The sequence below is a fragment of the Scyliorhinus torazame genome, chromosome 3, assembly GCF_047496885.1.
Source record: "Scyliorhinus torazame isolate Kashiwa2021f chromosome 3, sScyTor2.1, whole genome shotgun sequence".
Lineage (NCBI taxonomy): Eukaryota > Metazoa > Chordata > Chondrichthyes > Carcharhiniformes > Scyliorhinidae > Scyliorhinus > Scyliorhinus torazame.
The window spans coordinates 227,169,719-227,186,971 of NC_092709.1; the positions used below are offsets into that span (position 1 = coordinate 227,169,719).

The 17,253-nt window shown below is 41.5% G+C and overlaps 1 protein-coding gene across 5 annotated transcripts in view; it reads right to left on the reverse strand.

Moving 5' to 3' along the window:
• The window catches only part of ipo11 (importin 11), an 878,696-nt gene that overhangs the window by 593,564 nt on the left and 267,879 nt on the right, over positions 1–17,253 (reverse strand). For all 5 annotated transcript variants that reach the window (XM_072496963.1, XM_072496961.1, XM_072496959.1 and 2 more), the window contains 2 exons: positions 12,516–12,668; positions 1,369–1,412 (listed from right to left, as the gene is read on the reverse strand). In XM_072496963.1, coding sequence (XP_072353064.1) covers positions 1,369–1,412; positions 12,516–12,668 — 197 coding nt within the window. The remainder of the gene's footprint in view (positions 1–1,368; positions 1,413–12,515; positions 12,669–17,253) is intronic.

Below are 17,253 nucleotides of genomic sequence, written 5' to 3' on the forward strand. Positions count from 1 at the left end.
GTGTATCATACAGGCATGGATGTGGTGATATCTGGTGATGGATAGGATGTCAGGTTTAAAACTCAACTCGAAGTTAAACAGAGTTTCAAGGTTTCACATTGCTTGGTTCAATCAGAGCAACTGGCAAGTTGGGAAACTGAATTAAATAATCTACTCAGCTTGCTGTAGAAATGTAACTGGTTCATTAATGTCCTTCAGGGAAGGAAATCTGTCAACTATATCTAGTATGACCACATGTTTCCAAGTCCCATACCCCACGGTTTACTCTTAATGCTCTCTGAAGTGGTCCAGCATGCAACTCAGCTGTAAACAATCACTACAAAACACATTTATAAAATGATATTAGTTAGATCTTTAAAGCAGTGAATCATGCATAGGATTGGACAAGCCCAGGACACTGTGGTCCTCCTCTCCAACAAATAACTATTATCTAAGTTAGATCTGTGAGCCCAAGGACTGGTTAACAACAACATAAATGTGGCTCTGAGTGTATTGACTATCAGCCAAGATCTCAGGTTCCTCCAACACAGTCTCAGCGAACCCACTGGTAGAACTGATATATTAGAAGTGGGGTCACAAAGCTGCATATAAGTGGTACACATAATAACAGAAATTAGTTAAGGATACGGTATAAGAAGTTAGACTGTTTCAGCATTTTGTTCGGTGAGCATGTGGCTTAGCATTCTGAAACACAAAAATCATGCCTACTCAGGTTTTTCTCTGACCTTTGCTTCCCCTTCCTATCCTTCTTCCACTCTTTCTTCTGTCCCCTGATCTCTCCCCCTCACTTCCCCTTCCCTGTTTTCACTCCTTTTCTCCCTCTGGAGTTTAAGTAAACAAGTTTATTTGTCATTGTGGGAATTTCACATACTGAGCTCAACCCTTTTCCGAAGCAAAACAACAGCAAATCTCATTTAAAAAGCCTGGTTAAGTTGCATGAAGTTATTGAAGTATTACATGCACATGATTTCTCCACAACATGATAGTTAGTACTTGGTTGATCAGGATAAGATTTCCATATGCAATGGAGGATTACAACTTCCTACTTTCCCAAATCAGTTTCCCTATATTCAGTCAAGCTAGCTGAGATGGCAAAACTTCACATGTGGATGGGACAAGGGGGAAGGAAGCTGTGGGTTAATAGTCAGGGCATAGATTTCAATTTAAGATCCTAATTGAGAGGCCATTAATTTACATTTTAGCTACAAGCATAATTCATTAAATCACATGTAACAAAGCTGCAACAGTATATAATCTTGAGAACTCACATAATGTAAAGTTACACTGAGGTTCAGGCTCCAAATTACAGTGGAATGTAACCTTGTCATCTCAATAGGAGTAACCCTGTAATCGTTTTTCTCTACTTACCCTTAAACTGTACTTATAAGAGTCTCCTGCAGCCTCTTCCACAGCTATTGAAATACAAAAAAGGTTTAGAATATTAATAAATGTTTTCAAGACAAAATATTGAAAATGACAACCAAGCTCAAATCTGTTACCTGGCAGGATTAAGCAGCACATTTCCTCAAAGCAGTTTATCACAATTATTAGGTGTCTTTTTTTTTTCATAAAATCCCTACATTACAGAACGAGGCCATTTGGCCCATTGAGGCTCAAGCAAGAGACATGGGGCAGAGGGTATCAAGAGGGTTGAAGGACCAAGTGAGGGCTGAAAGAAAATGGGCCAAGAAAGGGTTAAGAGGGAAGGGGACAATTGAGATTTGAGAGGAATATAGGGCCAAGCAAGGGTTGAGAGGAATCGAGGGCCAAGGAAGAATGGGGAGAACAGGTGCAAGAAGAGAAGGACAGGAAGAAGGGCCAACGAGAAGAACAGTGAAAGGCAAGCATTTAAGTTTGGAAAAATTGTAATGTGATAGGAAGGAGATGAGGAAGAGGATAGGAAAAGGGAAGAAAAAAGGAGGGCATTGATATGGGGAGGACAGAGAGAGGAAGGTGGTGAAGAGAAAGATGGGTTGGCTGTTATACTTATGATAGCCAGTTGCTGAAGAAAAAAACCAAAGCTAGTCTTGGAATAGATTTATTCAGAGTGAAACATTACAGATATATGTGTCCTGACTCCACTCTATTCCTATGTCTCTTTTTTTTGCTCAAGTAACCATCCAATGCAGCCCTGCATCTGTATTTCCAACCTTAGTTGATATAATTGACAATGGCACCCGCTGTAAGAGAGGGGGACAAATTTTTGTCAGGTAAAAAACTACTCAAGATAAAATAGCTCAGTTGGGGAGTGGGGAAATTGCTAGGTTTGCATCAGGGGAACAATCAGTGTTCTGAAACATAGTGCTTTTCATATCCCTTGATTTAAATTCCTGCTCAATTTATTAACTTGTCCTAAATTTACGCATTGTCCTCAGCAAAGTTGACCACAATTCCGATTATTGTGTCACTTGTAAACTTTTATATTGTACCCCCTTCACGTTCAAGTCCCGACCATTCAAATTAAATTCACAATCAGCAGTCGCATAAATTATTAAAGGTATTCAAGGCAAATGTATCTTCTTGTCTACTCTTCTTCAAACCATGTGTCATCTTTAATATAGCTCGAGATACAGACAGACACAGGAAACAAGATTTTGCTATAACATAGTAGAAAAAAAGAGATATGCTGTTGCAACTTTTCGTCTTACACACGTTAGAATAGAATTAAAAGAATACCAAATGTTAACGGGAACAATTTACACTGCGTGAGAAATGAGTGACTAATTGGCAAGTGGACTCTGATTGGCAGAGGCACTGCCATGGAGAATGCACCAGGGAAGAGTTGTCCTCAAGCTTTCATTTAGTTGTAATAGGCACCCTGGGCACGGGGTGACCAACGGTCCTGGATTTTATGTGATCGTCTGCAATTGGGCTGGTTGTGCTATGTGAGGTGGTATGATGCTTTTCCCGTAGTTACGATGTTTGAACTTTGAGCATGTGCAGTACATGCAATCCACGAGGTATTGGGACTTAGGGACCACATATCTAGCAGCACACATGTCCTAAAATCCGTCCATCACATTGCTCATTTGTGAAGTTGGCAGAACATCTTTTTGGCTTGACACCAGCATCCTGTTAGTAAAAAATACTACACCTGTTGCTGCTGCATTGTAGCAATGCACTGCAGGACTACACAGAAGCTCGCTAAGTTCACCAAATCTAGTGGCCTCAAGCCCATACGTGAGTTTGCAAAATATATAGCGAGCAATGATCTGATTAGGGTATCCATTATCCTGCAGGATGGCTTTAATGCAACCTATTTCGGCCAGAAGCCTGCAGCGAGCAAATGACTTGGGTCTGACTTACAAGGTTGAAGATAAGGCGAATCCTATAATGCAAGGAAATGTAGCAATCCCAATGCACATATTAAGCAGTGAGGATAGTCTTATAGCAAACACACTTGGCAAACCCATGAGCAGATTTCTCAACTAGCACATTGAGGAAATAGAGCTCCCAAGGCTGCTCCCATTTCAAAGGCGAATTTCAGCACATTGTGGAGTCCATTAATGTGTCTCAGGAAATTCTTACATGCGGCTGCAGATTCAAATATCGCAAATGTATGATCTACATTTCAGAAATATGCAAGGGGTAGGAAGTTAAGGGTCATTCCATTATCAAGCCAAAAAGACGTTCTGCCTACTTGTATGCATTTCAGTGTGGCTGTGATTCTAAAAAAGTACAAATAATTGTGCTCAAGCACAAACAAAGCTTACTGCTATAAAGCACTCAATCAAAATTCCTTCTTAAAATTCATCTTTCCGATTGATAAACCAGCAAATGTACACAGAGGCACATTGTTCTATTATCTTGTAAGCAGCCTGCAAACATGTTGGGGCAATTCTCAACTTACACCAAAGGACAGAAATCATCAACAGCAGATTGGTTTCATCTCACCCAGTTTTTCTACTGAAACCAATTGTGCACTCTTAATTCCTGCAATTGGATGTTATTATTCCACTTAGTATGCTTTGTTTCATTAGTCGGAAGAGCATTTCTTAATATTAAAGAAATATTGACAAACACTATTTCAACAAACTAAAATATGATCACAGAAGTTGAATGTTAATGGGTAAAGAAACAAAGTTAAACTATAATTAAATTTCCGAGCAAATCATTTGTTAATTAAAACATAACTGCTATTTTCAAAAAATAATCTATTTACCTAAACTGTATTTTGTTCCTATCCAGTTAGGGACTGTTTGCATTTAAGTAGAAATGAGTACATAATTTTAATCAATAGAACTATGCCACAGGATTTCACCATTTCTCACAAAACAAATGTTATTGTATATAACAAATTAAACAAATCAAATACAATGAACTTAGTATGTATGTTATGCACTCAGGTTTATGTCTCATGTCCCTCAAGTAAGATATCAATCTGAAAGTTATTTACTTCTGTAGGGACCATCCATAACAATGCCACAGTCCTGTGAGAGAATGCTCAACTCCAGCTAAATTTACCATCTCTTGACTGTAGATGCCTCAGTTTCTTGTTCTAGTTTACTTTTCAATATCTCCAAGCTGATTACATTCTTTTGCAATAAGACTGAGGCCCATTATCGATTTTTCCATTCGCTTCAAATTAGGCAATTTTTCAACTCTATTCCCTAACAAACCTAAAACTCAGAGCCTCACCCACATTCCACACCATGAATGATGAAGTTAGTGCTTTTACTCTGCTTACAGTGCACGCTTATCTAACGCTCATTTACTAACCTCTCTTGGTGAACTACAAATTGCAACAGATCCAAACTGCAACTAAAAACTCTCCAATACAAATTATTTGTACATTAATTTAAAGCGTCTCACATCAAGATTTTCGGAAAAGTTCAAGAGTCTGGATGACTCCTCTTGAGGGTAACCTGACAACTGGGTTTCAAACAATAAAGATCTACAACAGGGGAAAAATACACTCCACAGTTTACAGGCTGTTGGCTATGCGACCTTAAATGAGGGTGGGGTTAGAGTTCAAGAGGAGAGATTTAAGGAAACAAGAGTTGGGGATTATGGATGAGACCAGCTTGGAGAAGGAGCTGCAGAGATAGAAATCATTGATGACGGCGGGTCAGAGTTTATGAGGAGGTAGAAGGAAACAATGTTTCCAACATTACGATCCTGCACAAAGAAATTGATGACCTCCAAAAAGCAAAATTAAGGTTGGTAACTCAGATGAAGTAATTAAATCTGCAATCTTTCCACTCAGTGATATAAAACTACAGAGGTGCCCAATATGTTCATCCAAAAATTATTCCTACTCACAGTTCAGCCACTTTTAATTCATCTGTCGGCCCAATAGCACGATACAAGATTTGAACTAAATTGTAATCTAATTAACAAGAAATTCTTCATCTGTTCAGTGTTGAACAGATTAACCGAGAGAATGTATAGTGACATTGTGTCAACGTTGCACAAGGAAAAAGGCATATCCAACCTGGTAAAATTGCAAGCATTAGCCTTCAAAGAGTTGTGTGCAAGAAACCATTTTAATTCATGGGCACTGGCAGTAGTACTCAGGGAAGAGAGTGAGTTATTCCATTGGAATGGGCCCTACTTGAAACGGGCAATGTTTGATGTCCTGTCCAAAAATGTGTCAAAGCATCAGCAAGTACATACATTTTTAGTTTAAAGTTCAAAACTGCAACATTAAACTGTAACAGGTAAAATATAGCGAGGTGACCAGCATTTCACCATTTCAAATAGACATGGTCCATAAACAGTCCACATAGCACAAATTCACAAGGAGACAGCACCATGCCATACATACAGGTTTCAATACACTACAATATAGCTATACAAACGGACAACCACAACATTTCATGAAATGAAATGAAAGGAAACCAAACACAGAATAAACAAATACATAGTGAACAGGGCCCTCGCACTCGGCATTATGTTGGTCCGCTACACTCTGTATGCCCTCGACTTGTTGTTAAAACAGTTCCTCGCGCTTGGGTTCGCTGCAATCAGATATACAGAGGGCCCGTACAACTACCAAACAGCAAATATAGGTAAGTAACAATATAAACCAACACTAATAATCCATGCGGTTCCCTAACCAGGAGCAGCACATAGCCACAGACACCGGAGGGTGCCAAGAGGTCATGAGACACCCTGATACAGTCTGATCCAAGTTACAGTCAGTCAATCAGGCCGCCGTCCTTCCTCTCTAACAGTACCGGCACCTGGTGTCCTGACACCATCCAGTTCAAAGACTGCAGGAGCGAGCTCTCCTCCACTTTCAGCCCGGCAGCAGGCCAGCCAAAATCCGCCCCTTGCTTCACTCCAAGTCCAATAAGCAAAAAGACAGCCATTAGCAAATACACAGCCCAAACTCGTCTGCAACAGGTAGATTCTCCCCCCTCTCTCCGCTATTAGCAACTTCCAGCAGCGGGTTATTCTTTCCCTTCTTCAAACCTTGTTCTCCCTTGCCTCAGTCCAGGCCGTAAAGTCAAAAAAAGGCAGCCAGCATACAAAACACCAGGCCTGGAAACAGTGTCACAGCCAAAACAGCGGGGGCTCAGAAACATAACCTCCAACCATCAGTGAGTACATACTTTGGCAATTACATTGTTATGCTAATTGTATTATTTAAAGATAGGTAATGGCCTGAAGTGTATAAATGGACACAGCTGTTATGGGGAAACCATAAGGAGTTTGTGCCTCTGCTGAACTGTCGGAAGGATAAGCTTGCTGAAGATAAAAGACAAGTTGCTATGTTGATCCTCCATCATAAACTAACAAGGGCCGCACGGTGGCACAGTGACTAGCACTGCTGCCTCACAGCGACAGGGCCCCGGGTTCAATTCTGACCTTGGGTGGCTGTCTGCATGAATTTCCTCTGGGAGCTCCGGTTTCCTCCCACAATCCAAAGATGCTAGGCGGATTGGCCAAGCTAAATTCCCGCTTAGTGTCCAATTGTTAGGTGGGGTTACGGGAAAACGGTGGGGTGCTCTTTCAGATGGTCGGTGCAGACACGAAGGGCTGAATGGCCTTCTTCTGCAATGATTGGATTCTATGATTTGATCGTTAACACAAGAGTGGATGAAGAGTTTAACAAAAATGATACCTCATTGCAGTGAATAGAAATTTAAAAAATGAAATTCAAGGTTCTTTATTCAATTGCACAGCACATCTGAAATAAGATAGGTGAACTAGTGGCACAAATAGAGGTAAATGACTCAGAATTAATCATTACAAAGACATGGTTACAAAGAAAACAAAGCTTCTTTAAGTAGATAAAGAGGAAGAGAATAGCTAAAGTAAATGTTGGCTCTTTAGAGGATAGTGGTGAGATAATAATGGAGAACACAGAGATGGCATATGAACCAATATTTTGCCTGTCTTCACAGTAGAAGATAATAAAATGTTTCCAAACACTAGTTAATGCAGAGGAACTTGGTGCAATAGCCACCACTAGGGAGACGGTATTGAATCAATTAATAGGATTAAAGGCAGATAGATCTCAGGGCCTGATGGCCTGTACCCTAGGATATTAAGGGAAGTGGCAGTAAAGATAGTGGGTGCATTGGTTAGGATACTTCCGAATTCCCTGGACTCTGGAAGAACCTCGGTGGATTAGAAACACGCTAATGTGCTGCTCCTATTCAAAAGGGAGAGAGGCAAAAAGTAGGAAACTACAGTCTGCTTTGATTGACCTCTGTAGTTGCGAAGTTGCCAAAATCAATCATTAAGGAGGAGATAACTGAGCATTTGGAAAGACAAAGCTCAATCCACCATTGTCAGCATGGTTTTATGAAGGATATGTCATGCTTAACAAACTTGCTTGAGTTCTTTGAAGACGTAACCAGTGAGTTGAATAATGGGGAACCTGTGGATATGGTATATCTCGACTTCCAGAAGGTGTTTGACAAGGTGCCACATAAAAGACTGATCCAGAAGGTGAGATCACAGGGGATTGGGGGCAGAATACAAGATTGAAGATTGGCAGACTGAGAGAAAGCAGAGGGTTGGGATTAATGGGTCCATCTCTGGCTGGTGAATTGTAACTAACGGGGTGACGTAGGGAGTCAGTCCTCGTGCCTCAAATGTTTTTCAATCTATATAAATGATCTGCAAGCAGGGGCAGAGTGTAACATAGCAAAATTTGTGGATGATACTAAAATAGGTGGGAAAGCAGGCAGCGAAGAGGAGATAAAGATTTTGCAGACGTTTAGAGATAGGCTAGGAGATTGGGCCAAAATTTGGCAGATGGAGTTTAACATAGGAAAATGTGAGATTGCCCACTTTAGCCGAAAAAAATAGAAAAGCAAATTATCCAAATGGAAAGCAGATTCAAAATGGGTCTGGGCAGATGGATCTGGGTATCTTTGTTCATGAATCGTAGACAGTCGGCATGGAGGCACAGCATGGAATTAAAAAGGCAAATGGAATGTTAGCGTTCATTGTGAAAGGACTGGAGTATAAAAGTAGATGTTGCAATTATATAGGGTGTTGGTGAGACTACATCTGGAGTATTGTGTCCATTTTTGGTCTCCTTATTTGCGAAAGATGTGGTGGCATTGGAAGCAGTTCAAAGGAGGTTCACCAGATTGATGCCAGGTTTGAAAGGGTTGACGACGACAAGGGATTAAACATTTTGCGCTTATATTCGCTGGAGTTTGGAAGGATGAGAGGAGATCTGATTGAGGTTTATAAAACACTAAAAGGGATTGATAAAGTGAACGTAGACCAAATGTTCCCCCCTTGTAGGGAAATCTGGAGCGAGTGGTCACAGACATAAATTGGGAGGCGGTAGATTTAGAACTGAAATGACGAGGAATTACTTCTCGCAGAGGGTGGTTAAATTGTGGAACTCGCTGCCCAATAGTGCGGTGGAACCTGAGTCATTAAAAGGTTTCAAGAAGGAGATAGATATATTTCTGGGGAACAAACGAGTTAAAGGGGTATGGGGAACAGGTAGGGAGGTAGATTTGAGACCAGGACGAGATCAGCCATGATCTGATTGAATGGCGGAGCAGGCTCGAAGGGCTGAATTGCCCACTTCTGCTCCTAATTCCGAAGTCCTATGTAATCAAGGATGGATAATAAATATTCTGGGCTATACAATTCTTTGGGAAAACAGACAGAATGGCCAAGGAGGAGAAGTAGACCAGATAATAAAGAATACTAATAAGAACATTCTGGAGAACGGATCTGGTCTCAGACTATCATGAAGGAACAGCCAGAGTTTAAAAAATAGGGGGCTATAAACTATTCCCATCAAATCATTGAGCAGAGCATGAGACAATAAATTATTGGAGCTTGTAACAAAATAAATGTAATAATTCTGGGGGATTTCATTGTGTAATGAAGAAGGGTTAATTAGTAAAAGATTGACTGGGGAATAGTGACCATAATATCATTAAATTCCACATTACGTGCCAATTGCAAACAAGGATCTTAAACAAAGCCAATTGCACAGATGTGAGGGGAGAACTGTCTATGGTTAATTGGGTAAATAGATAGTAAAGAGACTAAAATGTATGGAGGTAAATGAACAGTGGGAACCATTTACAGAAACAATTCAAAATATTTAATAAAATAAGTTTGATTGAAAAACAAACACTGAGCAAGAAATCCCCATCTAGGGCTAAATTAGGAAGTTAAGGATAGTATTGGATTATGACAAGAGACTTACCATGTTGCAAATAAGTCACAAATCTGAGTATAGGGGGTGTTTTAAATTAGCAAAGTACCACCAGAAAAGTTGATAAAAAGGGGGAAAAATGGAATATGAGCGGAAACTAAACAGAAATATGAAAAACAATTAATTGCAAGATTATTGCAATATTAATTATAAGTATGTAAAAAGGAATAGAATAGTTAAAAAGTAAATATTGGTCCTTTAGAAGCAGAGTCAGCTGAAAATATCCTCATAAGCAAGGAAATGGCAGAGTCATTGAATAAATATTTTATGTCGTAAAACACTGGTTTCATTGCAGAAATAACTCAGGCAACTTGGGTGTTAAAAAGAGACAAAATCAGGGGTCAACCTGGTGAGATTACAACACAACACCCAGTGTATGCCAAACGACGGAAGAAGCATGCAATGGACAGAGCCAAGCAGCCCCATAACCAACTGGTCAGATCTAAGTTTTGCAGTCTTCGCGGCTCCTCGGATACTGAAGCAGTCTGGGTCCATATGCAGCAGATGAATGTTCAGGTTTAGGCTGATAAGTGGCAAGTAACATTTGTGCCACACAAGTGCCAGGCAATGACGATCTCCAACAAGAGGGAATCCAACCATCTCCTCTTGACATTCAATAGCAATGCCACAGCTGAATCCCCCAGTGTCAATATCCTGGGCATTACTATTGACCAGCAGTCAAATAAGTACTGTGGCTACAAGAGTAAGTCAGAAGCTGGAAATTCTAACTCACCACCTGACTCCCCAAAGCCTGGTTATAAGACACAAGTTACCAGGTTTGATGAAATGCTCTCCCCTTGCCTGGATGAATGTTGCTCCAACAGCCCTGAATAAGTTCAACACCATCCATGACAAAGCAGACCATTTGACTGGCACTCCATCCACCACCTTAAACATTCATTCCCTCCACGAACGACGTACAATGTGCACCATCTTCAAGATGCACTTAATGATGCAAACGTTCACCACACTTAAGCAACTCAGCACCTTCCAAACCCACAAACTTTACTACCTTGAACAAGGGCAGCAAATACATGAGAACACCACCACCTTCAATTTCCCTACCAAGCCTCTCACCATCCTGATTTGGAACTATATTGATGATCCGTCACGGTCATTCGGGTCAAAATCCTGGAACTTCCTTCACAAGCATTATGGGTGTTCCTACAACTCATGAACTGCAGCAGTTCACCACCTTCTCAAGGGCAATTAGGGATACGCAATACATGCTCGTCTAACCAACAATGCCCGAGCCCCATGAACAAATTTTAAGAATGAATTGTCAAAACTGAAGGGACTAAAATCTGACAAATCCCGTGGACCCAATACTTACGGATTCACAAAAAGATAGCTGCAGGACTAGTGGATGCACTAGCTATGATTTTCCAACATCCCTTCGTTTTGGGAATGGTCCCATTGGATTGGAAGTTGGCAAATGCTACACCACTTTTCAAGAAAGGAGTGAGAGAAAAAAACGTGAACTACATGCCATTTAGACGAGTATCAGTTGTTGGGAAAATGCGAGAATGTATCATTGAGGAATTCGTTAAAATGTAGTTCGGAAAGCATGGTATGATTAGAACAAGTCAAAATGGTTTCACGAAAGGGAAATTTTGTTTTACAAATTAATCAGAGTTTTTTTTAAGAGGGTGTTACTAGTATTTTCAGTAACTTCATTGCAGTGTTAGTGTAAGCCTACTTGTGACAATAATAAAGATTATTATTATTAGGGGCAGGGAAACCATTAGATTAGAGTATATTTTTCCAAATATCATTTGAAGAGCCACACAAATGGTTAATAGACAAAATAGGGGTTCATGGAATTGGAGGTGATATTTTAGCATGGACAAATTACTTAACGGATGGAAAGAAGACAGTGGGCACAAAGTTAGCAGAGATATGTTGCCTCAGCTATTTACAATCAAAATTAATTACTTAGATGAAGAGACAGAGTATCAAGTTTGTTGATGACACCAAGTTAGGTGGACAGGTTAGTTGTGAGGGTAGGGGACAGAGAGAGGCTGCAAGAGATATAGACAGGTGATGTGGGCAGCAAGTTGGCAAATGGAGTATACTGTAGGAAAGTACACTTTGGGCGTAAGAATAGAAAAGCAGAATATTTTTTTAAAGGGTCAAACTTGTAAGTATTGATGTTCAGAAAGACTTAGGTATGCTTGTAGAAGGAACACAAGATTAGCTTGCTACACAGCTCCAGGGTCCCAGGTTTGATTCCTGCTTGGGTCACTGTCTGTGCGGAGTCTGCATGTTCTCCGTGTCTGCGTGGGTTTCCTCTGGGTGCTCCGGTTTCCTCCCACAAGTCCCGAAAGACGTGCTTGTTAGGCGAATTGGACATTCTGAATTCTCATTCTGTGTACCTGAACAGGCACTGGAGTGTGGAGACTAGGGGATTTTCACAGTAACTTCATTACAGTGTAAACGTAAGCCTACTTGTGACAATAATAAAGATTATTATTATTTTTCCAAGGAGTTACAAGTGGTCTCATTCCATCTAACCTTTCCTGGGTAACAATTTCTGTAAGACAGTTCGAACCACCTGAAGCTTGCAATTTAAATCAAAGTTTCAGATGCTTCCCATGACAGAGCAATTGGCGAATGGAAGTCTGAATTTCCTGTGCAATCCTTGCAAGGGGACTTGCGGGGTGGGGGGTTCCTGGCGCATCATTTATGTTAAGCACTGTATAACTTAGGCATCATGCAACCAGTGACATAAATGGCATATTAGCAGTGCCACACCACAGCTCAAGAGATGCAAAATTCTATATGAGCAAATAAAGAAATTTTGACTTAATTATAGGTAACTGAAGCATGCATATTAAATAAACTTTCTTTTCAATTAAAATCTCACCAAAGCCCTCGGGATCTTCCTCCCACATTGACAGTTCCTCTGGAGTCAGAAGGAAATAATGGGATACCAATCTTCTACAGATTTCGGTTAAAGTTGAATAGCTGAAGAAATATATTTTTATCTTATGTGCTTCCATAGTTTCAGGCTTGCTTTCTAAAATGCAACAAAAAGTGGCAGGTCAGTTACAAAACCTTATAACTGTTAATAATATTCTATTTGATCAACATTCTCAACAATATAGTACTTGAATTGCCGAGAGGGAATGGGTTTAGATATCTGCAGACACGGGATTTTTTGCGAAGACAGGTTTCGACCATTCTGCTCCTCCGCCAAGGGGAATACAGGACATGGTAGTTTCTAGAACGGGGGTGGGAGAGGGGAAGGTATCGGATATCTATAAAGAATGCATGGAGTCGGAGGTAACTCAGATAGAGGAGCAGAAGTCCAAATGGGAAGATGAGCTGGGATGGCGGGGGGGGGAAGAGATAGAGGCGGGTCTGTGGGCGGATGCTTTGAGCAGAATCAACACGTCCTCATCATGTGCCAGACTTAGCCTGATACAATTCAGGGTGGTATCCCGGACACACATGACGGTGGTCCGGATGAGCAAGTTTTTTGGGATAGAGGACAGGTGTGCGAGGTGTGCGGGAGGGCCAGCAAACCATGTCCATATGTTTTAGGCATGTCCGAAGCTTAGGGGATTCTGGCAGGGATTTGCAGAGGTCATGTCCACAGTGCTAAAAACAAAGGTGGTGCTGAGTCCAGGGGTGGCGATTTTTGGAGTGTTGGAAGATCCGGGTGTTCAGGTGACGGGAGAGGCAGACGTCTTGGCCTTTGCCTCCTTGGTAGGCCGGAGACAGGTATTGCTAGCGTGGAGGGACTCGAAGCCCCCAAAATCTGAGATCTGGGTTAGCGATATGGCCGAGTTTCTCAGACTTGAGAAAATTAAGTTTGCCTTAAGAGGGTCAATGCTCGGATTCGTCCGGAGGTGGCAGCCATTTGTCAACTTCTTCAGGGAAAACTGTCAGCAGAGGCAATAATAATAATACTTTATTGTCGCAAGTATGAAGTTACTGTGAAAAGCCCCTAGTCGCCACATTCCGGCGCCTGTTCGGGTAAGCTGGTACGGGAATTGAAGCCGCAATGCTGGCCTTGTTCTGCATTACAAACCAGCTGTCTAGCCGATTGAGCTAAACCAGCTTTGTCCAATAAGAAAAGGGAGGGGGGGTAAGAGATGGGCTATTTTCTGTTTAGGGTAGGTGGGATTTGTTAGGGATGGAGATCATTTATGCACTATGTTTATATTTGTATTTTTACCATTTCCTATTATAAAATTATAAATACCTTAATAAAATGTTTTTTTTTTAAAAAACAATATAGTACCTTACGCCCACATTCACAGCTAGTTTTCGGTTTACTTAACAGTTGACATGCAATCCAAAGGTATACAATCTACATCATTTTAACACACTTAATGAAAAACTTTAGAATGGAATCAGGTTAGCTGCCACTATTTTGGTTAAAGAATGCAGTAAAGGAGACAAAAAATATATGCTCTTGGCAGACAAAGGCAGCGCGGTGGTTAACGCTGCTGCCTCACAGCGCCAGGGACACGGGTTCAATTCCAACCTCGGGTCACTGTCTGTGTGGACTTTCTCCGCGTGTCTGTGTGGGTTTCCTCCGGGTGCTCCGGTTTCCTCCAACAGTCCAAAGAAGTGCAGGTTAGGTGGATTGGCCATGATAAATTGCCCCTCAAGGGTCCAGGTTGTGGAAATTGGGATTAGGACGGAGTGGGCAGGGGAGTGGACGTGGGTAGAGTTCTCATTCGAAGGGTTGGTGCAGATTCGATGGGCCTCATGGCCTCATTCTGTACTGTAGGGATAATAATTTTTGATTCTATGATTCGAAGCATGATTCAACTAAAAGCAAGGGTCTAAATAGAATTCATGTATGCTGGCTTGACATTTGGAGTAACTAATGCCTTTTTAAAAATAATTCTTCACAGTACGGGTGTCATAGACATCCACTGAGACCCTTGAGAAAGCAATGAGGCACCCTCTTCAAATACACAGTATGCCTACTTATAATGTATCTCCAGGGTATCTGATAATAAGGATTTTCTAAAAGAAGTGAATATGCAGTGTGACTGAAAGAAGTATCTTATGTAGGAAAATTTCTTTTTGAGACAAGCCAAGAAGTGAATTAATTTGGTTAGAAAATAGAAAATTTTTCAACAGTAGTTGGTACTTGAACACAATACTGAACAAACAACTATTGAGTAATTGAGAGGGCAAATTAAGAAAGGTGGAGATAATAGTGCATATTTTTCAGGGAGAAGAACAGCACAGCTCAGGAACAGGCCTTTCGGCCCGCCAAGCCCACGCCGATCATGATGCCTGTCTAAACTAAAACCTTCTGCACTTTCGGGGTCAGTATCCCTCTCATCCCATCCTATTCATGTATTCGTCAAGATGCCTCCTAAACATCGCTATCATATCTGCTTCCACAATGTTCCCTGGCAACACGTTCCAGGCACACACCACCCTCTGTGTAAAATACCTGCCTCGCACATCTCCTCTAAACTTTCCTCCTCCCACCATAAACCTATGCCCCGTAGTAAATGACTTTTCCACCCTGGGAAAAAGCATCTGACCATCCACTCTCTCCATGCCACTCATAATTTTGTAAACCTCTATCAGGTCGCACCTCAACCTCCATCGTTCTCATAGCTAATACCCTTCAGACCAGGCAACATTGTGTTAAACCTCTTCTGTGCCCTCTCCACAGCATCCACATCCTTCTGGTAATGTGGTGACAAGAATTGTACGCGATATTCCAAATGTAACCTAAGGCACAGCTGCAGCATGATTTGCCAGTTTTTATTCTCAATGCCCCAGCCGATGAAGGCAAGCATCCTGTATGCCTTCTCGACTACCTTATCCACTTTCAGTGATCTGTGGACCTGTACCCAACTCTCTCTGCCTGTCAAAACTCCTGAGGGTTCTGCCATTTACTGTATAATTCCCACCTGCATGAGACATTCCAAAATGCATTAACTCACATTTATCCAGATTAAACTCCATCTGCCATTTCTCCACCCAAGTGTCCAACCGATCTACATCCTGCTGTATCTTCTAACAATACTTTTCACTATCCGCAATTCCATCAAACTTTGTGTCGTCTGCAAACGTACGAATCAGACCAGCTACATTTTCCTCCAAAATCATTTGTATATATTACGAACAACAAAGGTCCCAGCACTGATCCCTATGGAACACCACTAGTTAAAGCCTTCCATTCAGAAAAGCACCCTTCCATTGCTGCCCTGTCTCCTATGACCTAGCCAGTTCTGTATCCATCTTGCCAGTTCACCTCTGATCCTGTGTGACTTCACCTTTTATACCTGTCTGTCATGAGGGACCTTGTCAAAGGCTTTACTGAAGTACATGTAGAAAACATCCACCACCATTCCTTCATCAATCATCTTAGTCACTTCCGAAAAAAACTCAAACAAGTTACTGAAACACAAACTCCCCCTCACAAAATCATGCTGCCTATCGTGAATAAGTCCATTTGTTTCTAAATGTGAGTAAATCATGTCCCTAAGAATCTTTTCCAATAATTTCCCTACCACTGGCGTAAGGCTCACCGGCCTATAATTTCCTGGATTATCCTGCTACCCTTCTTAAATGAAGGAAGAACATTGACAATTTTCCAATCCTCTGGGACTTCACATGTAGCCAATGAGGATACAAAGATATTTGTCAAGGCCCCAGAAATTTCCTCCCTCACCTCCCTCAGTATTCTGGGGTAGATCCCATCAGGTCCCAGGAACCTATCTACCTTAATGTTTTTTAAGATACCCAATACCTCCTCCATATTGATATTGAAATGCCCATACTATCTGCACTCTTCGTCGACTCATCAAGTCCTTCTCTTATGAGGGACATATGGGGCTGTTAAGACGGTTTGGGTCTTTCTCAATGTACAAATTAAATTTACAAAAAAGCGAATATTTTATAGTTATTCTGTTGGGGAAGCGGGTTAAATTGGGGGTACTGCCATTCCATTTGACAAGCTCATATTTTAGATACTTAGGTGTTCAGGTGGCACGGGATTGGGGGCGGCTCCAGAAGTCAAATATTATGACTGTAGTGAGTAAGGTTAAGGCGGATTTACAGAGGTAGGACAGTCTCCCTAAGAATCAGTGAAAGTAAATATTTTGCCACGGTTTTTGTTTTTATTCCAGTGCCTGCTGCTGTTTCTACCAAAGGTGTTTTTGTGGGCATATAAGGGAGAGAGAATTCGGAAAAGAATATTACAGAGAGACCAGCAGTCTAGGGGTTTGGCGATGCCGAACCGGATGCATTATTACTGGGCGGTGAACGCAGAGAAGGTGTTGGGTTCGTGCAGGGATCAGGAAGCGGTCTGGGTGATGATGGAGGCTAGGTCGTGTAAGGGGACAGGCTGCGGATGTTAGTGACAGTTCCCCTGCCGCTTGCTTCGAGAAGATTTTCAGGGAAATGGAGGCCATGATGGCAGCCTTTTAAGTACTGGAGAGGGTACTGTCATTGGCGGAGGGAAGCTCTTCTGGAATTTATGGGAGAACTCTGGCGGAGAACACAGCAATGCTGGAGAGAATAAGGCCAAGTGGGAGGAAGAACTTGGGGAGGATCTCATGGGAGTTTTTGTCTCTTGAGAAACTTAAATACACGTTGAGAGGTTCGATTGGGAGGTT